This window comes from Heteronotia binoei, chromosome 11 (genome assembly GCF_032191835.1).
Source record: "Heteronotia binoei isolate CCM8104 ecotype False Entrance Well chromosome 11, APGP_CSIRO_Hbin_v1, whole genome shotgun sequence".
Taxonomy (NCBI): domain Eukaryota; kingdom Metazoa; phylum Chordata; class Lepidosauria; order Squamata; family Gekkonidae; genus Heteronotia; species Heteronotia binoei.
Window position 1 is genome coordinate 76658226 of NC_083233.1, and position 25846 is coordinate 76684071.

Below are 25846 nucleotides of genomic sequence, written 5' to 3' on the forward strand. Positions count from 1 at the left end.
TCACGTGACTTCCTGCGGCTGTCTCCTCGACCTCCTCTCTTTGCCCCTCCCAACGGAAAACTGGGCCTATGTCTGCGGCTACGTCTGAGGCGGCAGTTATGGGGTTACTCCAGCCGGTAACCCTCGGTCGACGGGATCCTTCTCGACGCCTCCCCGCCCCTATTTCTCGCTTCCCGCTCCCTTCGGATTTCTCTGAGGTAAGAAAGGCGACCCCCCCCCAAAAGAGCGGCGAACCACGTGATCTTCGAAACAACGAACGAACCGCGGGAGAGCTAAGCACGTGATGCGGCGCAGCCTATGGCGGGCGGCCTCGAGGAACAGCGGCGCTAGGAGATCCGGCGCGCATGCGCGCATCTCCTTGCGGCTCCTCTCTTTTCCTGAAGGCGTGGGAAGGGAAAGGGAAAAGAGAGCTGCGTCTGAGCGGAACGGTCACGTGGTGGGCAGGCAGGCAGGCGCGCGCCGCCCGGCAACAGGAGGGGGGCGGAGGCGGCAACAGCAGCAGCAGGAGGCGCCGCCGCCGCGAGGTCACGTGGCCCTGTGGCGTCGCCCGCCGCCCGCTCTCCTCCCCCCTCCCCCTCGAGAGGGGAGGGAGGGAGAGCCAAGATGGCGGCGGCGAGTTAGAAAGCGGCGGACGGAGAAACCCACGAAGGAAGGAAGGCGAGCGGGCGGCGCCCGGAGCGCCCCGGAGACGGCAAGAGTGAGTCAGCCCCGCGGCCCCCTGCCCTGCCGCCCCTCGCGAGGCACCGGGGGAGGGAGTCCCCTCAGGCACGGCGCCGCCGCTGCTCTTCCTCTGGCCGCCCCTCCTCTCCCCTCAGGGCCGGCAGCCTCCCAGCCCCGCCGCCCTCTCGTGGGGGGCGCGTTCGACGTCCGTCCGCCCGCAGCCCCTCACGCCGAGGCAGACCCCTGGCCTCTTCCCACGCGGCCGCCCCCGCCCAGGCGAGCGTGGCCGGAGGGAGCAGGGCTGGGCTGGGCTTTCTCCATGGGGAGGGTGGGAGAGAGGAAAGAAATAACTGGGAGGAGTGGTGGAGAGATGGAAAGAAAGCCACTTTAATTCTTGCACTCTCCCCAGCTGCCAGCTAGTGGGGCTGTGGGGAATCCCCAAGAGATGTTTGGGAGACAGAAGGGGAGGGAGGGAGAGAGGAAAGAAATAACTGGGAGGAGTGGTGGAGAGATGGAAAGAAAGCCACTTTAATTCTTGCACTCTCCCCAGCTGCCAGCTAGTGGGGAATGCCCAAGAGCCGCACAATGTGTGTTGTGTGAAAGGGCCACATGTGGCTCCTGAGCCACAGTTTGGCCACCCCTGCATGGAGGGAATGTCGATTCCTAGAACCGCAGAGGCAGGGGTGGCCAGGCTTGCTTAACGCGAGAGCCGCATTGAGTAAATAAACAGTAGATGTCTGAGAGCCAAAAGACGAGAGCGTCAGATGTTTGAGATTCAAATGGGGAGGGAGAGCGGAAAGAAATAACGGGGGAGAGTGGTGGAGAGATGGAAAGAAAGCAACTTAAATTCTTGCATTTTCCCAAGCTGCCAGTCAGTGGGGCTGTGAGGACTCCCCAAGAGCCACACAATGTTTGTTGTGTGAAAGGACCACAGTTTGGCCACCCCTGCATAGAGCAAATATCGATGCATAGAATCGTAGATCTCCCGCAAACGTTTCCTCTAAGCTACAGAGTCTTGTGAACAAAAATGCTACTTTGTGAGCTGCTGGTCTTAAAGTGGGGAGCTGCTGTATAAATGGGAGTGCTCTGGGGTCATCCTTCATGAGCTAAGGCAAAAATGGGTGACGTGGACTAGGCTAAAAATCCGTGAGCTAACTCACTCTAACTCAGCATAGAGGGAACACTGCTCCAGGGTCATCTGGTCAGACTCCCTGCCCAGTGCAGCAAATTCCCTTGTGCCTCCCCCCACATACAAAATTCTTGATTGTTCTCTTGCTACCCCCATTCCCCAAAGTTTGAGTCTTGTTTCTATGTGGGATGCTGCCTCTGTTCTCTTCCCTCCTCTCCCGTTTCCGATCAGCGCAAGGATTTCACACCTCCTGTGCTCCAATGCTGTGTCATTCTGTTAAAAGTTTTAGAAGACTGGCCTTGTATCTGCTTATCCGTGGGGGTAGGAGTAGCAAAGAGTCCAGGAGCACCTGAAAGACTTACAAAATTTGTGGCAGGTGAGGAGCTATAGTAAGACACAAAACCTCATACCTTGCCACAAATTTTGTTAGTCCATGCGGCAGCATCTGTGTTCATCTGACCAAGTCATACTCATTTAGCATCCCATACCCTACAGCAGGGGTAGCCAAACTTGCTTAACCTAAGAGCCACATAGAATAAACCTCATATGCTTGAGAGCCACAAGACATGGATGCCAGGTGTTCGAGAGCCACAAGACAGGAATGAAGGAAAGGTGGAAAGAAAGCAAGTAGGTGGGGGGAGTGGCTGAAAGAAAGCAACTTTAACTTTAAATACATTCCCCAAGCTGCCAGCTGGCTTGGCAAAGTGATGTAAAGAGACAAAAGCATTCTCCAAGCTGGCCAATGTGATGGTGGGGGCTTTGAGAGCCACACAATAGGTGTGAAAGAGCCACACATGGCTCCCGAGCCTCAGTTTGGCCACTCCTGCCCAACACAACCAGAGTGTGTAACTGACCTGGCTCTGTATGTGTAGCATTATTAGCGTATGTGGTGCTTTGTAACTATATATTTTAAGGGCCCTCATATACTTCCTGGAACAACCTGAATTGCAGCATCAGTGCGGAGAGCTCTTTCAGTGGTTTGCCTGGGCTTCTTAGTAACAATCAATCATCTGGCCTTGCTCGAAGCCTGGTTCTATGTGTGTTTATGCAGGAGTAAATCCCATTGGTATCCATGGGTCTGCCAAGTAAACATGCCCTGGGATCGCAGCGGTGCGGAAGCTAGAGAGTGGTTTTGCTGCGGAGCTCCGTTTGTGGTCTGCTGCGGCGTGTTCTGCGCCCAGGGAGCCTCAGCGGCAAAAGATCAGAGGAAACTTCACTGCTGCTGGAGTGCCGGTGGCAGTCGCATGCTTGCAAATGGAGCTCCTTCAGTGAGCTGGCGATTATGCGTTCCTTCGAAATGCATTGGAGGCTTGAGCTAGCAAAGCTCTTTGTCGAAGGATGCTGGAAAGCTTTGTGTCTGCCTTGTTGAGTGGGCAAACGGTAGAGACGATTGCAGCCCCTAAAACCTAAGGGGAGGAGGGTGGGAAAAACTGCAGTTTGTTCCTCCTGGCTGACTAAGCAGAAATGCCTTTTGTTCCCTAACGTTTCCAGACTTTTTTCCTCTTATCTCTTTGGCAAGCAAACTTGGGGTTTTTTACTGTAAAATGTGAAGTATCTGCTAAAAAAAATCCCCTGAAATCAAAAGCTTGGTTTTATCTATTTGTTCTCATGTGGTTTGTTAGTCTCCTGATTGCTGTTTTGAAGGGAATTTTTTTAATCGAGAGCAAGTAGAAAATTTGTGTGACAATTACATAGCTACTTTTGGCTCAACCCGGAAGTTTATGTCTTGCACACGTGTTTACATGGAAGAGTAAGATTTAAGAACTTACTGCTTCTATGAGTTGAAGTGTTTTAAGGTTATAGGGATTGATTGGGAAGCATGCATTTGTGAAGAATTCAAGGCACAATCTAAACCTGTAAACTCCTTTAGTGTGCTGTCTGTGAACAGATTGCCAGGGCAGTCCATGTTGGGTGTTTGCAGACATAGCTTTGTGTCCCCAGAACTGTTACATATTTTTAAAGAATCTTGCATTTTATTCTGTGAGATTTGATATTCATTTCTCAATTCCCTCCCCACTACATGCTGCCTGAATATGGGTAAATGGTGCTTACCTTTTCAACTCAGAATCTTAAATACAAGAGGCATGTTTTTACTGCATGTGCTTTATCATTAACCTATGCTTTGCTGTACTGTCAAGGGGGGTGTATATTGAAATAGCCGTTACGTGCGAACTTTGATCAAATTTATCTTTGGTAAATAAAACCTCTTTCCTCTAACTTTGTTCTTCTTGTCTGCCTGTGAGAGAAGTGAATGCTAGATTGATCATGAAGTGCATCTATCTGGCCTTCGTGTTTGAACATATGAATATATTGAATCAGACCCTCGGTCCATCAAAGTCAGTATCGTCTTCTCAGACTGGCAGCGGCTCTCCAGGGTCTCAAGCTGAGGTTTTTCACACCTATTTGCCTGGTCCCTTTTTTGGAGATGCCGGGGATTGAACCTGGGACCTTCTGCTTCCCAAGCAGATGCTCTACCACTGAGCCACCATCCCTCCCCGTTTATGGTCTACTGTTAGTCTGGATGGAGTTTTTAAATCAAAAACATTGTTATTGTGTTAGATTAAACCAATTTGAACTCTAGTGTGCTGGATATGTAACAATAACAGCTGTAGGTGTTGCGAAATTTTTTGCTCCACTGTAATGTTCTGATATCTCTAGACCACTGTTTCTCATTTGCAGGGTCGGGACCTGGTACAAGGCCACAGAAGCCTCACTACCGGGTCACAAAAAAAGCCAAAGCTAGCCCCACCCCCAGCAAAGCATGACCTCTGCTTCCTTCCTTCCACCATCTCTGTTGTGCAGAGAAAAGCTAGCCTTGAAGACTGACACAGGCTGCAAAGCCTGAGCTCCATTTGGCTTCCTTCCCCCATCTCTGTGTTGTGCAGAGAAAAGCTAGCCTTGAAGACTGACACAGGCTGCAAAGCCTGAGCTCTGTTTGGCTCCCTTCCTTTTCCCATCTCTGTGTTGTGCAGAGAAAAGCTAGCCTTGAAGACTGACACAGGCTGCAAAGCCTGAGCTCTGTTTGGCTTCCTTCCTTCCCCCGTCTCTGTGTTGTGGAGAGAGGAGCTGAGCTGCCTCCTTCCTTCTCCCCCTCTCCCAGTGTTTGAGAGAAAAGCTGGCATCCACTGGCGCTTTAGATCCATGAAGTGTTCTTCAAGGTATGAGCTTCCATGTGCCTTGCAGTATGCTCTTTTGGGGAGATTTCCTGGGAGGCCTGGGAAGGGGTGTGTGTTTTTTTCAGCTGGAAGGGGTGGGGAGTGGGCATTCCATTAGCTTTTCTTTTTTTTTACCAAACGTCCCCCAGGCAGTCTGGGGTAATCTGATGATGAGTAAGTCTTTTTCCCCCTTTGTCCACCCTTCTTTCTTTTTCCGTCTACAAGGGATGCTCTGTCTGTATTCTTGGTGCTGGGGGTGGGGAGAAGCAACAGTGGGAGGGCTTCTAGTGCCCTGGCCCCATTGGTGGACATTCTGGTTCTTTTTGGGCATTGTATGAGAGAATTTTGGACTGGATGGTCCACTGGTCTGATCCAGCATGGCTTCTCTTATATTCTTATGTTCTTTCTTTCCATGTCTTTTTTTTCTTTTCTTTTCCTTTCATTCTTTCCCTTTCTTTCCTTCCATTTTTACTGGATGAAACTTTTGTGTTCATCATACTGCTGTTGCAGACATAGGAGCTCTGTCGATGAAAAATTGGCGCTCCCAGTTGTAGCCAGCTGGCCTTTCTATGAGATTTCTGCGTGAGTGAGTGGGAGTTAGAGGTGTGCGGCAGAAAGAGATTATTGGAGATTACTGCTGTATATCTCAAGAGCACTGGAAGTGATTGTATTATGAACTTGGCACCATTTTACTGGTCCTGCTTTTAACAGCTGTTTGACACCAAAATTAAACTCCTCCTGTAGATATTAAAAAGGATGAAAGAAGTTCACTGGCTAAATATCTGCACAACAGGTTGCTTTTAAAAGGATGGGAAACACAGCCAGTAAAAAGCTGCAAGTCTCTCATAAATATCCTTTTTGGGATAACTGCAGAAAAGCTTATATGAACTTTATATAACTTGAAATTAATTCATTAATTGCAGTACAATTCTCTGCTACCTTTCACAACAATTCCCCAGTGTTTCAGTCAAGGAAAAGTATGAAAAATAGCTGTCAAAAGATTTTCTTGAAACCAAGCAAGCTTGGTTGTAGCTTGAGGCAGGGTTCCAGTGGTACCAGCTGAAGGAAGGGCCTACTAAATGTGTCAACATATTTTGAGGTACAGCAGCTGCCGGGGCCCAGTGTGGGTGGTACACAGCCCTGGCATTCCTGATGGCAGTGACAACAGCACTTCCAACTGCATACACTGGCCAGTGCTGTTGAGGAAGGGGTATGTAGGTTGTTCAGGCAATTGAACATGGGCATTCAGAGTGTTTGCAAGCTGGAGAAGAACACACAAACAGATAGGTGCATGCAGGTGTGAGGGTGGAAAGAGAGGACCCTGGGAATGTATGAAAAAGTTGCAGACCACCCACTTTCCACCCCCATTTTGTCTCAGCATGAGTTTTAGAGAGACTTTTCTGAAAATGAAGTTACTTCAGAAGAAGAGGCAGGTTTGGGGGAGTGCCTTGGAAGTGACGTCACAGGAAAAGGTGGAGTTTTGGTTTTGGTGGAGTTTTGGTTCAGTGTGCCCTGGAAGTGACATCACTTGACCTGGAAGTGGCACCACAGGAAATGACATAAGTCCTGTCTCCCGGCTCCACCCCCAAATTTTAGTGGGCCACGAAGGAGAAGTGTAAAAATAACTGGGCCACGAGAAAGAAAAGTTTGGGAAACCCTGCTCTAGACAAATAACATCTCTGTACCTCCAAGGAACTCTTTAACAGATCTCTGTATGAGTTACGTCATCTTGAATTTGAGTTGGAATATGGATGTCTTGAAAATATTAAAAGATAGCCAAGGTCTTGAGCCAGGCAAAAGGGTCCAGGCAAATAGGCTTGAAAAACCTCAGCTTGAGACCCTGGAGAGCCGCTACCAGTCTGAGTAGACAATACTGACTTTGATGGACTGAGGGTCTGATTCAGTATAAGGCAGCTTCATATGTTGAGCCTGTAACTTGGGCTCTGTGTGTTCCCAACCCCGTGGAACCCTACAAAGTTCCTTTGAAATTAAGGGGAAGTTTCAGTGTTGCTTTTTGGTGACTTGGATACTTCGATAGGGTTGCTAGATTTGAGTCCTGGTTCCCCTTATAGACCAACAAGATTTTCAGGGTGTAAGTTTTTGGGAGTCAAAGCTCCTTGTGCCAGCATGCATCAGATAACTCTTCTGAATCAATAAAAAGCTGCAACGTACTAGAACAGAATCGTAAGCAATTCACAGCCGTTTTTGAATACTTACTGTGGGTGGGTGTAATGGTCAGCCTGGCCACGGGTGCCACAAGTGGCACAGAGGGTGGGAGTTCACAGCACTCCTGGATAATAGGGGGAGTGTCCATTAGCTGGGCTGTGTGGTGTAGTCCTACCTGTGTCTCCCCTGTTCAGGAGACTAGCGGGAAGACCACTGCAATGCACAGGGAGCTGGCTGTACCATAGGGTGATGCTAGTAACATGTCCAAGTCTTGCTGGTTTCACTGGAGTGTCTCACCCCCTGGCCTTAAACAAATTTTTTAAAACTACATCCCAATGACACGGTGGAGGTTCTTCAGAGCAGGCACTTGGATAAGGGGGTGACTTGAGCTGACAGTGTGTATTTAACAGGAAGTGCAACCCTTTGCATCACGGACTTTCAGCCATACTCTTTATGTCATGGGTGCTTTATGCATTTTAACAATGGTAAGAAAAAAAATAGGTGCCAAAGGGTCTAACGGCTATCAAACCTCCTCGTAGCTGCATTTTTGAAAAAGAGCAACTGAGAGAAATGTTAATTCCTGAAGGTAATTTAGTATAAGCAGTTGCTACTCTTTATTCACATGCCTGTGATATGTTTTGTTTCAGAAATGGTGGAACCGGGACAGGATCTGTTGCTTGCTGCTTTGAGCGAGAGCGGAATCAGTCCAAATGATCTGTTTGACATCGATTCTGCAGATATGGGTCTTGCGACTCCAGCTATTCAGCAGGTTGAAAAATTGTAACTTTTGTTAATCTCTCATGACGTTAGGTAGTCTTGATTTCCATCTTTTGAAATGTGCTACTGATAACTGATAAGCTGAGCAAAAAAAGCTGGGTACTTTAATAACTCATTATTGCAAATATATATCACCACTGGGCACTGTCTTGTTCCTCAAAGCTACATGATTGGCTACTACAGAATCAAAGCTGATTATGGTTTGTTCATGTATGACATACCGCAGGGGTCCCCAACTCCCAGTCTGTGGACCGGAATCAGTCCATTAGCAACTGGGCCGTGAGTTGTATAATTATTTCATTATATATTACAATGTAATAATATAATAATATATTGGATTTATATCCTGCCCTCCACTGCGAATCTCAGAGTGGCTCACAATCTCCTATATCTTCGTCCCCCACAACAGACACCCTGTGAGATGGGTGGAGCTGAGAGAGCTTTCCCCAGAAGCTGCCCTTTCAAGGACAACCTCTGCCAGAGCTCTGGCTGACCCAAGGCCATTCCAGCCGCTGCAAGTGGGGCAGTGGAAAATCAAACCTGGTTCCCCCAGATAAGAGTCTGCACACTTAACCACCACATCAAAATAAAGTGCACAATTGTATCATCCCGGAACCATTGTGCCCCCCTCCCATCCGGTACGTGGAAAAATCGTCTTCCACAAAACCGGTCCCTGGTGCCAAAAGGGTTGGGGACCACTGACATACTGTACCGTAAATCATCCTTGCATCCAGTTCCAGAGCAGAAAGACTTAGTGGCATGACAGACTCTTGGAAACGGCCTTATTTCCCTGGCTGTGTGCTTCTTTTAACTTTAAAGCAAGATTGATTAAATTTGGTATAATGTTGCTGGCAATTTTCTTGTGTAAAAATGTAATTCTTTTCGATGTTGCCTTTGTTGTTATTGTCCCCTGCAAAATATGCAGATTTTGTTATATAAAATCAGTGACTTAGTGGTCATTGATTTTGGCTAACAGTGACAGTCTGCGCACACCTGCTTTTTATTGTCATCCGTAATATGCATCCGGTCGCAGCGTTATTTACCATTGTGTTTATTTGTTTGGATTGAAGCCTGTTGAGGCATGAGTCTCCCCGGATGGGACATTTTGTGTATGTTTTCAGTGTAGAAGTTCTGTATACAAAAAGTGTCTTTGCTAGGATACATCTAATATTGAAACACACGTGTTGTATTAATGAAAGCTCGTTTCCAAGCTGCATTATCCATGTAACTTTGATTTTTCTTTGTTTAGTCATTACCACTTAATGCGTTAGAACTGGGTTTAGAGACCGAAGGAGCTGTTGCCGTTAAAGCAGAAGCACAGACTGCGTCTTCTCCAGCTGTATTGAACATCAGGGTAAGTAAGCTGATCCTGTAAGCAGCTTGTTTCTAAGGTGCCGCAAGACTCCTTTGCCGCGTGTCTCTAGTACCCGTAATTTTTGTAAGATGGTTGACATTTGTAGCTCAAAATAAAAATGCCAGGATTATGTAGAGCAGAAGGATGTACGTGGCAGCCAGAGCTGGCCCATGCACTAGGCCGACGTAGGCTACTGCCTGGGGCACGGACCTGGGAAAGTGCCAGGTTCGCCCTCCCACCCGTCCTTGCCTCTGGTGTGAGGGAAATAACTGGCAAGGCAGGCGCAGTGGCAGCGTGCCTGCGCCTAAGAGCATGCCATAAGGCTACTGTTGCTTCGCCTCGTGTGTCGGATGCTGGAAGCAGAGCAACAGCAGCCTCCCAGCGTGCTCTGAGGTGCAGGTATGCTGCCATGTGCTCACTGTCAGCGGGGCACCTTGCCTGGGGTGCTGGGCTTGCAGCAGCTCTGTAGAGCCGGCACTGACAGCAGCTTCTTGTAGAAAGTATCTACAACTTTCAAGGCCATAGACTCATGGAGTACCAAGTCCCCTCAAAAGCAAATGGCTCCATTCATGCAGTTGCGCATGGTTGCCTGATGCATTACTTCAGAGAGCCTGTTTGGTGTAGTGATTAAGCATGTGGATTCTTATCTGGGAGATCCGGGTTTGATCCCCTGCTCCTCCACTTGCAGCTGCTGGAATGGTCTTGGGTTAGCCATAGCTCTCTTATCTGGGAGAACCGGGTTTGATTCCCCACTCCTCCACTTGCAGCTGCTGGCATGGCCTTGGGTTAGCCATTGCTCTGACAGAGGTTGTCCTTGAAAGGGCAGCTGCTGTGAGAGCCTTCTCCAACCCCACCCACCTCACAGGGTGTCTGTTGTGGGGGAGGAAGATAAAAGATTGTGAGCCACTCTTGAGATTTGGAGTGGAGGGCGGGATATAAATCCAATGTTTTCTTCGGCATTCTGTGCACTGGCTACATGCTTCTTCACAGTAGGTAATTCTTTCACAGCAGAGTTTTGCTTTTCCATCCTCAAAAACCCTGCTGAGGGAGATTTTGCTCATGAATTAGCAACTTAAATAAGGAAGTTTTGTAGGAAAGTTTCCAAAGAGTATCTGGCCATATAAAATTTACCAAAGTCAAATTTGAAAACACCATAATCATAAATCCACGAACGTTCAAATGTAAGTACTGTATACTTTGGAATTTTTTTTTTTGTATGCGGTCTTCTCTTGAAAACAAACCCCATGTTTTCTGTTGGTACAGCAACCACCGTCTACCACCACCTTTGTACTGAATCAGATAAACCAGCTCCCGACTTTGGGGACGACAATAGTAATGACAAAAACCACCCCCGTTGCCACTAACCGGCAGACGATCACCGTAGCGAAAATTATACAGACCAGCGCCACTACCCGCCCCTCCGTTGCCGCGCCAACGGTACGGAATGCTCTAACCACAGCAGCCTCCAAGGACCAGATCCAGCTGAAAGACCTGCTAAAAAATAATAGTCTTAATGAACTGATGAAGCTGAAACCACCTCCTAACATCGCTCAGCCAGTTGCAACAGCAGCAAGTAAGCGCCTGGGGAGTCCAATGGGGAGGGGCTGTTCAGTTTCTTGGGATGGGGTGGGGGCTTTTAAAGAAGAGTATTTGCAGAAATATGCTTCCGGTGTGTTTATGCTAGATGCTGGGGGAGGCATGGCTTTTTAAATGTGCAGAGCGCATGATTCTCCAGAAGAGTGTACAGACGCTAATTTGAGAGGTTGCAGTCAATTGCAGAGTTTTAATATGTGCAGGGAAAATCGGTACATGTGAACACTGATAGCCATCTGTTTCCATGCGATCCATAATTTTAAGTGTTTTCCCAAATACATTGTCTAGAGCAGGGGAGGCCAAGCTGTGGCTAATTTACACATATTGTGTGACTCTCAAAGCCCCCAGTACTCCGTCGGCTGGCTTGGAGAAGGCATTTTTATATCACAGGTGGCTTGCAGAATCCATTTAAAGTTGCTTTCTTTCCACCTCTCCCTCCCTTCCCCCATCTATTTTCCTCCCTCCTTCACTCATGTCCTTGTGGCTCTCAAAACATCTGACATCTATTGTGTGTGGTTCTTAAGCAAGTTTGGCCACCCCTGGTCTAGAGCATTTTTACTTTTCAGTTTGTTAGTGTTTCAAAGACTCATTAGCCATCGTTTTACTTTAATCAACCCTGGCAGTATAGTTATACTATATGCAATATTTTAATTTTGTAGCTGGTAGCACAAGAATCATGGGTTTGACAGGTGGTTAAGGCGTTTGTTTAATTCTCATGAGCCTTGGGATACAAGCCACATGCAGTCTGGTATCAAGCCCCTAATTAACATTTGGATGGGGGAGGGAGAAAGCAGTACGGTCTGTTTTCATTTGAAGACTTTTAAAACAATTGAGACCTCAAATGTTGACTTTCTTACAGAGATATATGTAGTGTCTCCAAAGGTGGTAAACACCACCAAGCCAGGTAAGCTTAACCTCTCCTAAAACTGGGCTTACGGTTTCCTGTCCTTAACCTGCGTATGATGAACTTGAAGGTGATCTGTATGGTGAAGGGTAACTTCTGAAATGGCCAACCTTGGTGTACTGACCAGCAACTTGCTTAACTTGGTTATGGTGGAACTTCCAGACAACTTTGGCATATTTGTGTAAGAGCAGTGAGTACTCCTGAGCTAGAGGAGAGAAGGTATAATTGTCAACTAGGGAAGTTTTGACTGGCAAATGCCATTAAACTGGAATCCTTCTTGCAGCTGATCTCAGCAACGGAGCTGTGAAAAAGGAGGCCCCGACTAAAGAAGTAGCAAGAATATGGATAAATGATCTAAAAATGCGGAGTTTTTCTCCTACGATGGTAGGTACATCTTCCTGCTACTTTGTAATGGAATGCCAGTTAGCAGTGCTGAAACAGTGTATGCACACTTGCTTCCTCACCTTCCACTTCCAGAGAACAAATTGAGGTCTTTTCAGGTGTTTTGTCACCATGGCTCAAACTGATATGTTTTTGGTAAAGCTGCAGTACTGCAGTCTAAGCTCTCTGCTCACGACCTGAGTTTGATCCTGGTGGAAGCTGGTTCAGGTAGGCGGCTCAAGGTTGACTCAGCCTTCCATCTTTCTGAGGTCGGTAAAATGAGGACCCAGCTTGCTGCGGGGGGGAAATGTAGATGACTGGGGAAGGCAATGGCAAACCACCCCATAAAAAGTCTGTGAAAACGTCGTGATGCGATGTCACCCCACAGTTGGAAACGACTGGTGCTTGCACAGGGGGACTCTCTTTACCTTTTTAATGTTAAACTATATTAACTAGGCAGCACAAGACCATTCCTGAGCGTGTTAGTGCCTTTTGAACAGAAGATGCCAACATCTAGTCTGTGCTCTTGTAAAGGAACATCTTGAGGGTAGCCTATGTTGAAGGATGGAGAATGTTTAAAAGAAGACCTTTCATTGTGATTCTGGCTCGTAAAAGATAGGGTATTTAATAACTGGTATTTAGCATGATAAATCCCTGCACAGTTTGCATGATTGATCTTAACATTTGATTCAGTATATACGATTTAATGAATACTGATATGTGCTGCAGAAAGTGCCAGTAGCGAAAGAAGAAGATGAACCTGAAGAGGAAGATGAAGAAGAGATGGGCCATGCAGAGACTTATGCGGAGTACATGCCAATCAAATGTACGTGTTTCTTTCCTTTCTTTTTAAAAAGCAAAATCTTTTAATTGTTACGCAGGCACAGGCTTCAATCCGTGGGAGTGTTTCTACAAACAGAAGAACACCCCCCCCCCCCATGACTTCCTTCTTGCCTGTCCCTCTGGCTGTTTCTCAAAATGCTGCGCTTGTCGCTCCCCCCAAGCGGCATTGCAAAGGGGACATTTGGGGTACAAGGGGAGAGGGAGAAAGTTGTGCTGCGCAGGCCGGACTTTTGTGTATGCATATGCATTCCGTTGGGTCCGAGCCATAAATCCTGATGTTTGTAAAACGAGAATTAATCCAAAGCAGAGATGGAGGGTGGTGGGTAGATGTGTCTATTCCCCATTACTAGTGTGGGTCTCGAGCAGTTTTCGCTGCCATCTAGACATTTTTGTTAGCTCAGGCATTGGCGCTGGAATGGTGTGATTTTTAGAATTTTTAACTCCTTCACAAAGCTTACCAGCTTGGCTGTTATTGCGTTTCTGTTGAGGTGAGGCCTGCATGCTTGTAAGGTTACGGTTCTTCAAATGGCTTTTCATACCGGAAGGTAATTAAATTGGGTGCTCAAGTAGGAAGCTGGAACTGTCTAATTATAGTTCTCTTGAGAGCAGAGGCTTGCTCTGGGGAACATTACAAGTTTTGTTTGTCTGTGAAAGAATCTGTACAAGGATGTTGTACAAAATATTGATGGCACTAATCCCCCCTCTCTCTCTCTCTCTCTCTCCCAAACAGTAAAAATTGGTCTACGCCATCCGGATCCAGTGGTAGAAACCAGCTCACTCTCCAGTGTTACCCCTCCAGAGGTTTGGTATAAATCCTCAATCCCCGAAGAAAGTATTGATAGTGGCTGGTTGTCGGCATTACAGCTGGAAGCTATCACCTACGCAGCCCAGGTATGTCACCATGCAAGATTTACTTGAACCCTTTATTGAAATGTTGGTCTACTAGATATCCAGAAAAAGTCCTTAAGACGGGTATCAAACATATGGCCCAGTGGCCGAATCAAGCCCTTGAAGGGTTCCTATCAGGCCCCCGAGCAACTGGCGGTCATCTGCTTCCTTCTCCCTCTCTCTTGCTTCCTTCTGCATTACAGCTTGCTTTGCCAGGCTTCCTCAATCGCACAGGAGCTACAGAGCAAAACTTCTCTATTCTCCATTGGCTGAGGCTCCAACCCCTCCTGGTCCCCTGGGGAAGGAAGGAAAGAGCCAGAGCTTCCTTTGCCCAATTCCCGGGGTCCCATGGGAGAAATACAATGAAAACGCCTTTAAGACCAATGAGTACTAATGTTTTAAGCATGTTTTTAAGTTTTTTTTTTTTTAAATCTTTAATTGTGTTTGTCTTTGTCCTTTATAAAGTTTATATCTCTGCTACCTAATCTTAAATAGGAACACGCCTGGCCAGACCTGACATGGCCCGACCTGAGAAGGTCTAATTTACGTTTGATCCGGCCCTCATAACAAATGAGTTCGACACCCCTGCCTTAAGAGGTTTAGTTAAATCAAGAGAGAGTGGGAATGGTGGGTGATGTATTCTATGCTGAACTCCTCCAATACTTTGCAATTTTCTGTTACAGCAACATGAAACATTCCTACCCAACGGAGACAGGGCTGGCTTCTTGATAGGTGATGGGGCCGGTGTAGGGAAAGGAAGGACCATAGGTGGAATCATCTATGAAAACTACCTTCTGGGTAGAAAGAGGGCAGTGTGGTAAGTAGGGTGGCAGCAGATACGATCGCCGTAAACTTACAAGCAAAAATTTTTTATGTGTATCTTCACAGTTGTATTTGTTGTCTTCTAGGTTTAGTGTTTCAAACGACTTGAAATACGATGCAGAAAGAGATTTGCGAGATATCGGAGCAAAAAATATTTTGGTTCATTCTCTAAACAAGGTATGGAGGGGGGGTGGTTACTGTCATTGAGGCAGAAGTGTTAGGCAGACATGTAAGACATGCGTTCAATGAATGCCATGCGCCTCAGAGCTTAGAAGAGTTACTCTGATCTCCTTGGAGTTCACTGGGAGTCACAGTGGTAGTCTACTCCTGAACACAGAGAACCAGTTTGGTGTAGTGGTTAAATGTGCGGACTCTTACCTGGGAGAACCGGGTTTGATTCCCCACTCCTCCACTTGCATACAGTTCTCAATAAATTAAGGGCACAAATCTTTGAGATCTGTTTTCAGATGTTCTGTAGATTTTGTCACTTTGTCTAGTTGGATCAGTGGCCACTGGTGTATTCACATTTCCAGTATCCAGTGCTAATTCTGCAAAAGTATTTTAGTGTTTGTTCCTGCAATGACTTTGTTGCAAACCAGACATGAAACATATGCTACAAATGACCCAGTGTCATTGATTGTGGTGGAGTTTCCATGTAAAGTGACTGGGATCGGGGTAAATTGCAGTGGAAATTGCACTGGTGCTTCTCCCCCCCCCCCCCTCATTGTTGGAGACAGCCCTTTTTTCAACTTTGGCAATGGTTACTACTGCAGCCTTTACACAATTTATTGCAAGGGTGATTTATTTGGGCATTTTCCTTAAGGACTTTGATAGCTGGGGGCTAGTCATACTCCGTCCTCATTCCTTTTAGAGAGTGTCCCTTCTGGAGTGTAAAACCAAAGGGTGCTGTAGCCACCGCTTTCAAGCCACTTCTCTCCTTTGGTGTAACTCTTGTTTTTAATTCAATGGGAATGGGGCTTTGGGTTTACAAGAATAGAAACAGTTTGGGTCTAATGCCTGTTAAGCTGTGCCAGCTCACCAGGATGTCTTTTGCACTAATATACTTTTATTTTTGTCCTAGTTCAAATATGGAAAAATTTCTTCCAAACATAACGGAAGTGTAAAGAAAGGGGTCATATTTGCGACGTACTCTTCTCTTATCGGAGAAAGTCAGTCTGGTGGCAAATATAAAACCAGACTGAAGCAGCTTCTTCACTGGTGTGGAGATGAGTTCGACGGAGTTGTATCCTTTCATTGGCCTTATTTTGCTGTAGTCCGCTTACGAGAACTCTGTAAGGACTTTCGAGGCAAAGAGAAGTTCAGAGATGGTTTGCCATTGTTTGCCTTTGCATCATGACTCTGGGACTTGTTGGTGGACTCTCGTCCAAATACTTCAGAGGGCTGACCCTGCTTAGGATCCAAGGTCTGACGAGAGGGTTCCCCTGGACTGTTCAGGTCAGGTTTTATGGGCGTGGCTCAGTGCAGTAATGGACACTTACCTCCTGGGAAATTGTCTGCTGCGTTAAACCGGCTGCGGAACCTTACTTGGGTGTTCAAGCTTTGCTAATTTTAAATGAGACCAGACCTCCTTAGACTTTTGCTGCTGGGTTAATCGTATAATATCATTTTACTTGGAAACCTTAAGCGGAAATAGCAGGGGTGGAATTCTAGCAGGAGCTCCTTTGCATATTAGACCACACACCCATGATGTAGTCAATCCCCCAAGAGTTTGCAAGGCTCTTTTTTGTAAGCTCTTAGAGGATTGACTACATCAGGGGTGTGTGGCCTAATATGCAAAGGAGCTCCTGCTAGAATTCCACCCCTGACAGTATATAAATTTATGAAGTGCACAGATTTGAGGCTTGTCAGAATCTTTGACGGGGTACCTCTCAACAATATAATGCTTTCCAAATCCAGCAGAGCCGCTTACTTTCACCAGGCGTAAACGACTTCACATAAATAGAAATGCTAACGCAGCTATGAGAGGTCTGTTCCTTAACAGGTATATTCAGATCGTATTTGATGAATGTCACAAAGCGAAGAATCTGTGTCCTGTTGGTTCTTCAAAACCAACTAAAACAGGCTTGGCAGTTTTGGAGCTGCAGAATAAACTTCCAAAGGCCAGAGTTATTTACGCTAGTGCAACAGGTATGTACACCTAAGATCATAGGTGTCAAACTCATTTTGTTACAAGGGCTGGCATAAATTTCACTTTGTCAGGCTGGGCCGTGCGTGTTGTGAAATGTGACATGAGGTGCCAGAGATATAAAACTTTATAAATGTGATTTAAGATGTCAAAGTGGCAGTAGCAGGTGAATGACAACAGCAGATTGGAGCAGGTGTGATATTCACGGGGCGTAGTGGGCGTGGAGATAACCAGCATTGGTAATGAGGCAGGAAACAGTCTCAGTTCCATCCAGGAGGATTCAGTCTAGGAGGATGCAAAGAATAAATGGACGTGTTTGATATTAAAAACCACAACATTCAGGTGTAGCAATGCTCTTACAAAGGAATTTCAGAGGGAGATTAGAAAGAGAGACTGTTAGAGTGCAATTGATGAATGAAGCTCAAGACAATGCATCCTCCAGGTCTGAATTGAGAGCTGATTTTCTTGTCTCATTATCAATGTCTGCTGTTCTCTTTTGGTATCTTGAATCACTCCACTCTTCAAGATATAAGGACCAATCCAAGTGTTCTGATTTCTAACCAGGGTCTTTTTGAAAGGAAATAAATCCAGATAGGAACAGAGAAAGTAGAGAAAGAAGTACTTTTCTCCCTTTCTCACAATACAAGAACTCGTGGGCATTCGATGAAATTGCTGAGCAGACAGGTTAAAACGGATAAAGGGAAGTACTTCTTCACCCAAAGGGGGATTAACATGTGGAATTCACTGCCACAGGAGGTGGTGGCGGCCACAAGCATAGCCACCTTCAAGAGGGGTTTAGATAAAAATATGGAGCAGAGGTCCATCAGTGGCTATTAGCCACAGTGTGTGTATATATAAAAAATTTTTGCCACTGTGTGACACAATGTTGGACTGGATGGGCCATTGGCCTGATCTAACATGGCTTCTCTTATGTTCTTATGAGAAATCCGTTAAAAAAAAAAAAAGAACCTCTTCAGAATAAGCCAAAATAATTCCTTCAGCGTACATTGTGCTTGTCAGAAAAATCCATCCTCCCTCCCTCCCCTCAACGAAGCAGCGCACAAAAGGTTATGCCTGTAATAAAGTACGGTTGGCCTTGAAGCTGCTATGGGACTCTTTCCTCTCCTTCCCTCCCCAAAAAAGGAGCAGCAGCAGTGAAGGAAGCAGAAGCTCTGTGTGTGAGAGAGAGACAGAAAGAGGCTTGTCTTTGTATCTCTCCAGCAGGAAACAGCTACAGAGCTCTGGGGGAGAGGGAGGGAAGAGGGAGGAAACAGGAAGCAAAGAGCCACTGAGGGAGCTGGGGGGGGGGGCGGAAATCAGGCTACAGTACAGCTGCAGTAGCAGCCCTGGAAAAGGAAGCTGGAGAAGGAAGTTGCATTTGTGGGCTAGATCCAGGCCACATGTTTGACGCCCCCTTGTTTGTTTTAACTTTTTTTTTCTTGCTGGTATTTGTGAGTGTTCTTTTTTTTTTTAGGTGCTTCTGAGCCTCGCAATATGGCGTATATGAACCGACTTGGGATATGGGGTGAAGGAACCCCATTTCGGGAGTTCAGCGACTTTATTCAGGCTGTTGAAAGAAGGTGAGTTTCTGAAGCTGCCTGTCAACTCCAGTTGCAAAAGGTGAAGTGGATCCGTAGAGCCATGCACGTCACATGCAGGTGGTGCCAGCTCAGTCCTTGGCATCTTGTTTTTTTGCAGGGGGAGGTCCACATCTGGAAGTCATGTTGACCTCTGGTGACTGATCCCTGCTTGGGGGCTTGGAGGAAACTCAGAGAGGTGGCCGAAAGCCTACCTCTGTCCTCTCGACTGGGTATTTCAAGGAAGTCTCCCCCATCCAGGAGAGCCAGTTTGGTGTAGTGGTTAAGTGTGCGGACTCTTATCTGGGAGAACCGGGTTTGATTCCCCACTCCTCCACTTGCACCTGCTAGCATGGCCTTGGGTCAGCCAGAGCTCTCATAGGAGTTGTCCTTGAAAGGGCAGCTGCAGTGAGAGTCCTCTCAGCCCCACCCACCTCACAGGGTGTCTGTTGTGGGGGAGGGAGATAAAGGATATTGTGAGCCGCTCTGAGACTCTTCGGAGTGGAGGGCGGGATATAAATCCAATATCTTCTTCATCATCCAAGTACTTGCCAGAGTTGAGCCTGCTTAGCTTCTGAGATCTGACGAGATCGGCCTTGCTTGGGCTGTCATATCAGGACAGAAAGTTGGGCTTGGGCAAGCTGGGCTCATTGTCTGACACTGAGTACACCAACTGCATTTGCCGATGACTTCTGAAAAGATCTCCCCCTCTGACATTTTAAAAGCGAGGGGATTTAAATTGTGACTTTATCGCCTTGCCGTTTTAAGGGGCCAGCGACAGCCGCACATAACCGAGTTGCAAGGCCTTCAGGCTTTTGTGAAGTGTTCCTAATGTTCCGCTTGCATGAAAACAGCCATTGTGATTGATAAAAAAAAAAATTACCTGGATTTATCCCGTTTCTGTCTTCAGAGGGGTGGGTGCCATGGAAATCGTTGCTATGGATATGAAGCTGAGAGGAATGTACATTGCAAGACAGCTAAGCTTTTCAGGTGTGACCTTCAAAATCGATGAAGTTCATCTTTCCCCGCACTACGTTAAAATGTATAACAAATCTGTGAAGCTGGTAAGTGTTTTTTTAAACGTGTGGCTTTTCACGTGGAGAGAGCACAGCTGGAGCATTTAGGCTCAGTAGTGCCCAATTTGTAATTTTCATGCGTTATGTTTTCTCGCTTGCTGGCCGTGCGGATAGGTGGCGTTTTCCCTGTAGAACTTGTTTCTTGTGTTTTCAGATCAAGATGGGTAGCCGTGTCAGTCTTTGTGTAGGAGCAGAAAAGAGCCAGAGTCCAGGAGCGCCTGAAAGACTTAACAAAATTTGTAGCAGGCCGTATCTTTCCTGAGTCACTGCTCACTATGAAGATCTGAACAGTGGCTCTGGAAAACTCTTACCCTGCAGCAAGATTTTGTTAGTTTTCAGGGTGCTACCTGGCTTGTTACTCTTTCGTGTCCTTGCCTAAAAGATTTATACCTAGCTTCTTAGTAGGGTGCTCTCAAGACAGCGACTAGCAGTGAAAGTAATCAGTACACCAGTAACCAAGAAAAGAACTATACCCTTTCTGTTGCAGTAAAAATCAATAAATAACGGTAGCAGAGTCTTAAAAGGAAGTAAGGAATAAGCAGCGCAATAAGAGAATAAGCCAACCGAACCTGTAGAACATTCAGCGACCGGTTCCATACCCTGTCCACGCTGCCCATAAACCTGCAAAGTGCCCCCTGAAATAACAGCCCTTTGCTCTCTAACACTATTGATAAGATGCTGAATATGAAAAATAAACTTGTTTGGTGCGTAAAATTTTGCCCATTTCCAGTCCGGCACCCACCGAAGGCCCTGCTCAGATGAGCAAAGCTGCTGTAGTGCAGCACGAGGGGGGGAGGCGGTTTCACAGATACAAGGCTCCGCAGCCCAACCTGACCCCCCCCCTTCCACTTTCTAAAAACACTTGGTGGGTGCCAGGCAAGGTATCAGCCAGTGCCGTAGCGCCCACAGGGACCATGTTGGAGGCCATTGGTAGGTGTCTTTGTGTGTTCATGTGACAATGTGTTAGAGAGTTAAGAGCCGCAGCCTTAAAGGCACATTCCAGAGTTGTTTGCATAGGCACACACAGTGTAAAAAGTGTTCCATGAAGGTAGAAAGCCCTTGCAGTAACCACGCCCATCCTCCAAATACCTGGAACTTGCTTTATTTATTTTTTTGGTCCTAGCGGTGGTAGCAACATAGCTTTATGTGAGTTCACCTAGTAATGGTCTGAAAGCTGACAGAGAACTGTTTTGTTGCTTCCCAGTGGGTTAGTGCCAGAGAGAAGTTCCAGCTAGCTGCTGACCTCATTGATGCTGAACAACGAATGAAGAAATCGATGTGGGGCCAGTTTTGGTCAGCCCATCAGAGATTTTTCAAATACCTCTGCATAGCATCAAAAGTGAAAAGAGTGGTGCAGCTGGCCCGGGAGGAGATAAAGAACGGCAAGGTAAGTTCTCGCTCCGAAGCGCCTTGTTCTTAGAATTGGCCTCTGGGGGGAAAAAACCATGAGGGTTGAATTGACCTTCAAGTGTGGAGAAACTTTGAATGGATTATTTGGAAAGTACACGAGCTCAGTCCTGCCCCAATCTTGTGTATCCATTTCTCCAGTGTGTCGTTATTGGGCTGCAGTCTACAGGGGAAGCAAGAACACTGGAAGCCTTGGAGGAAGGTGGCGGCGAACTGAACGACTTTGTGTCCACAGCAAAGTAAGACAATTCCTCTGTTCCTCAAATTGTTGGGTCGCACTTGCTGTAGCAATGGATGGTTCATCAAGAAAGACGGGTCCTGCTAACTGGCTTCTGAGCATGCTACAGTGCAGAGAGGGCTAATGCCTTGGATCCCATGAATCTTTTACTCTGGCACTTTCCACTGTCGTGAGGAACTTGGGAGGTGGTGGGCTCTCCTTCCTTGGAGGTTTTTAAACCAAGGCTAGATGGCCATCTGACAGCAATGAAGATCCTGTGAATTTAGGGGGGGGGGGGCGGTTTATTTGTGAGTTTCCTGCATTGTCCGGGGGTTGGACTAGATGACCCTGGAGGTCTAAACATTGAGTGGGAAAGCCATTAGTGGAGCAGAGCTGCAGGGCCTAACCACAGTACTCCTTTTAATCTGTGGAGTCTTCTGAGCAAAAAATCTACTTTGTGAGCTACTGACATTAAAGTTGTGAGCAACTGCATAAATTAGTTTGCCCTGGGGACATTTTTCCTGAGCTAAGTCAAAAATGTGTGAGGAGGCCAAAAAATTGTGACCTAGCTCACACTAACTCAGCTTAGAGGGAACATTGGACCCCTACCCCTCTGAGTTCTACTTTGGGGCTTCATTTCAGACACTTAGTGTCTGAAATGAAGCCCCATAGTAGTTTCTGTGTTGCTGAATCTAAGTGTTTGCTTCATGTAAGGAATGTGTGTCAAAAACAGTTCATGTAAGGGCTTGAAACCCGTAGAGATGAGATTGCTCAGATGCTGGGTGACTTCTTTTTAAAATCAGTGTTGTGCTTGTGTCATTATACGATATGCCACCGTACAATGATGGGTTGTTCCGATACGATATCTGTATATCGGTTTGTATGTGAAGAGTCAGAGCAAGTGATTAGAAGCCTTTTCTTGCTGTTGGATATCAAAGTCAAAGCACGGAGGATTCATTGGTGCTTTCATGGTATACGTCAGCCTGAATTCTCACCAAGACCGCTTAGCACAGAAGTGACCAAACTTGCTGAACAGAAGAGCCACATAGAATAAACATCAGATGTTTGAGAGCCGCAAGGCCTGAATGACAGATGTTTGAGAGCCACAATACAGGAAGGAAGGAAAGGTGAAAAGAAAGCAAATAGATGGGAAGGAGGGAGAGGTGGAAAGAAAGCAACTAACTTTAAATGCATTCTCCAAGCCGCTGGCTTGGCTAAGGGATTTAAAGGGATAAATTTTTATTTATTTCTCCTTCTCCAAGCCAGCCGACAGGGTGGTGAGGGCTTTGGGAGCCACACAATATGTATGAAAGAGCCACATGTGGCTCCTGAGCCACAGTTTGGCCACCCCTGACTTAGTGGAACAGCATATTTAAGCCTGGTTGTCCCCTGAACAATGAAGCTGCTTTATACTAAGTCAGATCCTTAGTCTGTCAAGAGCAGTCTTATCTACTCAGATTGGCAGAGGTGGTCCAGGGTTTCAGGCAGAGGTCTTTCACATCACTACTTCCTGATCCCTTTGACTGGAGATGTGAAGGATTGAACCTGGGACCCTTCTGCAAGGAAAGATGTTTTCCTGCTGAGCTACGCCCGCCTCCCTCTTTGGTTCATTCCCAATTTAATATGGTAATTTCCATAGCCAAATTTTCCATTCTTGCACCATGTTCAGTTCTCTGCCGGCCTCACTTTGTGCTTTCCTTGCAAACTAGCTTTGTTAGCCCAATGGACAAACATTTTAAAATCTGTAAAAGATAAAATATTGTCTAAATCTCTGCTGGGTGCAAAAAAAGGGAGGAACATTTCCTGAGTTTATAACGCTTAATTTGGGGCTCTGTAATGTGTCTGCAAGAAACCACTTTAATTTCATTATATTTTAGGTCAATCCATTTTTCCATCCTGAAACTACTAAGATGATATATTGTAAACAGTTACTAAGCAGGTTTCCCCCTTCCCTTAAAATGCATTACCCAAGATTGAGGAATTTTGGAACACATTTCCCAGGGGAAGAGGGTTTTCTGTGCTCTTCTATCCTCCTCCCCTTGTTTAACACAAACAATAAATAACATATTGTTTATTTTGCATATGGTGGTATTTGTTAATATATGTTGCTGGTTTTACCTAGTGTCTGTAGAAGTGGCATATAAGAAATAAGAGTTGATTTCTGAGATCAACACTAAGTGATTTAGACTTTCATAGATCAAAAGAAGTAGTATGAATTTGCCTTAGAAATCTGGAAGGAAGATCAGTACAGGTTCTGAAACATCTTTCTCATGAGCTTCCAGGGACCCTCATCTGTTGGGTACTGGCCTGTTGTGTTCTTGCATCATTGTGTAGTACTCAGTTTTTCATGGCATAGGCTGGTTGTCTCTTGCTTGATTAACTGCAGAAACTTAGTACTGCAATCTATGGTTCATAGCTACTTGCTGTTATGGCATAGTTCAAATATGACCGTGTTTTGCTGCTATGTGAATGAGCTTAAAAGCAACCTGTGGGTCTCTTGCATGATCTCTGCACCCCCCCTTCCCCCATTACACATGGTGAGTTAAATAGTTGTCTCCACATCGCAGTTTACTGATACATCTCAAGCAGGAAACCTAAACACTGTCCTTTCCTTGCGGAGCAAGATTTTCAGCTCACCACTGTTGAGTTCTACATTGTAGGGTGAGCTTAAACCATAGCTAGTTGGATTAGTTATAAGCTACTTTCAGGGCTCATCCAGTTTGTGGCAAACTGTTAAAAGCTGAAAGACGCCACTATCTGGTCTGATATCTGAAGCTGTTACTTGACCTGTGGAGTTTTTAGAGGAATGGTTGGGGAAGAGGCCTTGTGGGTGGTTCCTTGATCACTACTTTATCAAAAACACTTTTTTTTCTTTTAATGCCGCAGGGGAGTGTTTCAGTCTCTCATTGAGAAGCATTTCCCAGCTCCTGACAGAAAGAAGCTCTTTAGTTTACTGGGAATAGACTTGTCTGCTCAGAGTAATAACAACTCACCCAGAGACAGTCCTTGCAAGGAGGACAAAGTGAAGAAACGCAAAGGTAAGAGCCGCATTCTAAAATTGTAGAGTTCTCCTGATGCAACTGGTTCCTTTATAGCACTTAGAAGAAATGCTTTGGGCAGGCGAGAGAAATTGAGTAATAAGCTCTGTTGACGAGTCTGCAGGCCTTCTCAGATGTAAATTCCATTGAGCGCAACAGGACTTACGTACAGGCAAATGTGGACAGGATTGTGGCCTTAATCCCTTTCCCAGCACTCTTGCGATCCACTCTTGCAATAATCTTGGACTGCGAATTTAGGAATACAGTATTTCCTCAATTCCAACATTAAGTGCTTGCCAACTCCACTGTTTGCAGCTGCTTTAGCAGCTACTGAATCATGGCTAATAAACGGTTAAGAGGGGTTATAGGGATAAAGCTGAACAACCACAGATTCATTTTCTTTGCCTTAAAAACAGGTGAAGAAATAACCCGAGAAGCCAAGAAAGCCCGTAAAACCGGTGGACTGGCAGGGAGCAGTTCCGATGAAAGCTATAGCGAGTCAGACATCTCGGACAACGAGGAGAGCGATAACGAGAGCTCCAAGTTTTTAAGCTCTGGGGATGACGACGACTTCAACCCGTTTAGGGATGAATCTAGCGAGGATGACGAAGATGGTGAGACAACATTGAGGCCCCTGATTGTAGCAAGCCCTAGGCTTTCTGTTACGTTGCTTTGAGCTTGCCTGTTGATACTGGCTCTCGCAGTGCTGCTTTCTTAAACAGTTGTGTGCAAGGTATCACCCGCATAGCAGTGCAGGATTGTGTGCAAGGTATCACCCGCATAGCAGTGCAGGATTTTCCAGGAAGCCAAATTTTTAGCTTCGGTGTTTTCTCTTGTCTTCAGACCCCTGGTTGATTAGAAAAGAGCACAAGAAGCCCAAGGAGAAGAAGAAAAAGAAAAGCATAGACCCCGATTCCATACAGAGTGCCTTACTAGCATCTGGCCTGGGATCCAAGCGACCGAGTTCTCTTTCTTCCTCTGCTGTTACCTCATCAACGACTAACACATCTGGTACGATGGACGTTGAATTCTTAAAAATGGGGTTTTGAAGGTGGGGTTGCTCTTTTTATCAGTGGGAAGAATGCCTTTGTGCTTTTAAACTTTTTTTTTTTGTGGTCCTCCCCAGCCAACAGTAACACAAACAGCTACATCACTAGTCAGGATGCTGTCGAAAGAGCTCAGCAAATGAAAAAAGAATTGCTCGACAAACTGGAAAAACTCTCGGAAGATCTTCCTCCGAACACACTGGATGAGCTTATAGATGAGTTGGGTGGTCCTGAAAACGTGGCAGAGGTGGGTACTGAGATCCGCCGGCAAATTGTGAATGCTTCTTGCCATTGCAGTCAAGCTTAGACAGGTACCTTTACACTTGTAAAGAGACTATATCTTCTGTATTCAGGGACCGCCCTGTGTTTTCCAGGCAGTGTTCCAGAACTGACGGTGCACTTTGCTTCGTAACCTTCCCTTTTCCTGAGTGTCTAGGCCAGGCGCCTCCAGCATGGTACCTGTGAGCACCATGATGCCTGCCAGCACCTTTTCTTGTACCCTCTAAAGTGTTTTTAGAAAATGAGTGGAGTCCAGAAGGCTTTCTGACTGGCCATTGGAGATCGGGTGTGCAGACTTTGAAAAAAAAAACGTTACTTCAGCAACAGCTGCCACCGCCACAAGGATTGCCACTGTGTGATTGAAAAGTAGGCTGCTGCAGCCATTTTG

General features: G+C 46.2%; 1 protein-coding gene across 1 annotated transcript in view; it reads left to right on the forward strand.

The window, feature by feature from the left end:
- The first annotated feature begins 583 nt into the window (after positions 1-583).
- Positions 584-25846, forward strand: part of SBNO1 (strawberry notch homolog 1) — a 44163-nt gene continuing 18900 nt past the window's right edge. Inside the window, 19 exon segments of the mRNA XM_060248958.1 lie at positions 584-697; positions 7758-7879; positions 9137-9241; positions 10505-10814; positions 12022-12122; positions 12849-12945; positions 13693-13853; positions 14534-14667; positions 14759-14849; positions 15754-15915; positions 16685-16820; positions 18293-18398; positions 19306-19459; positions 20676-20858; positions 21020-21117; positions 23982-24133; positions 24550-24747; positions 24977-25144; positions 25260-25426. Coding sequence (XP_060104941.1) covers positions 7760-7879; positions 9137-9241; positions 10505-10814; positions 12022-12122; positions 12849-12945; positions 13693-13853; positions 14534-14667; positions 14759-14849; positions 15754-15915; positions 16685-16820; positions 18293-18398; positions 19306-19459; positions 20676-20858; positions 21020-21117; positions 23982-24133; positions 24550-24747; positions 24977-25144; positions 25260-25426 — 2643 coding nt within the window. The 5' untranslated portion in view covers positions 584-697; positions 7758-7759.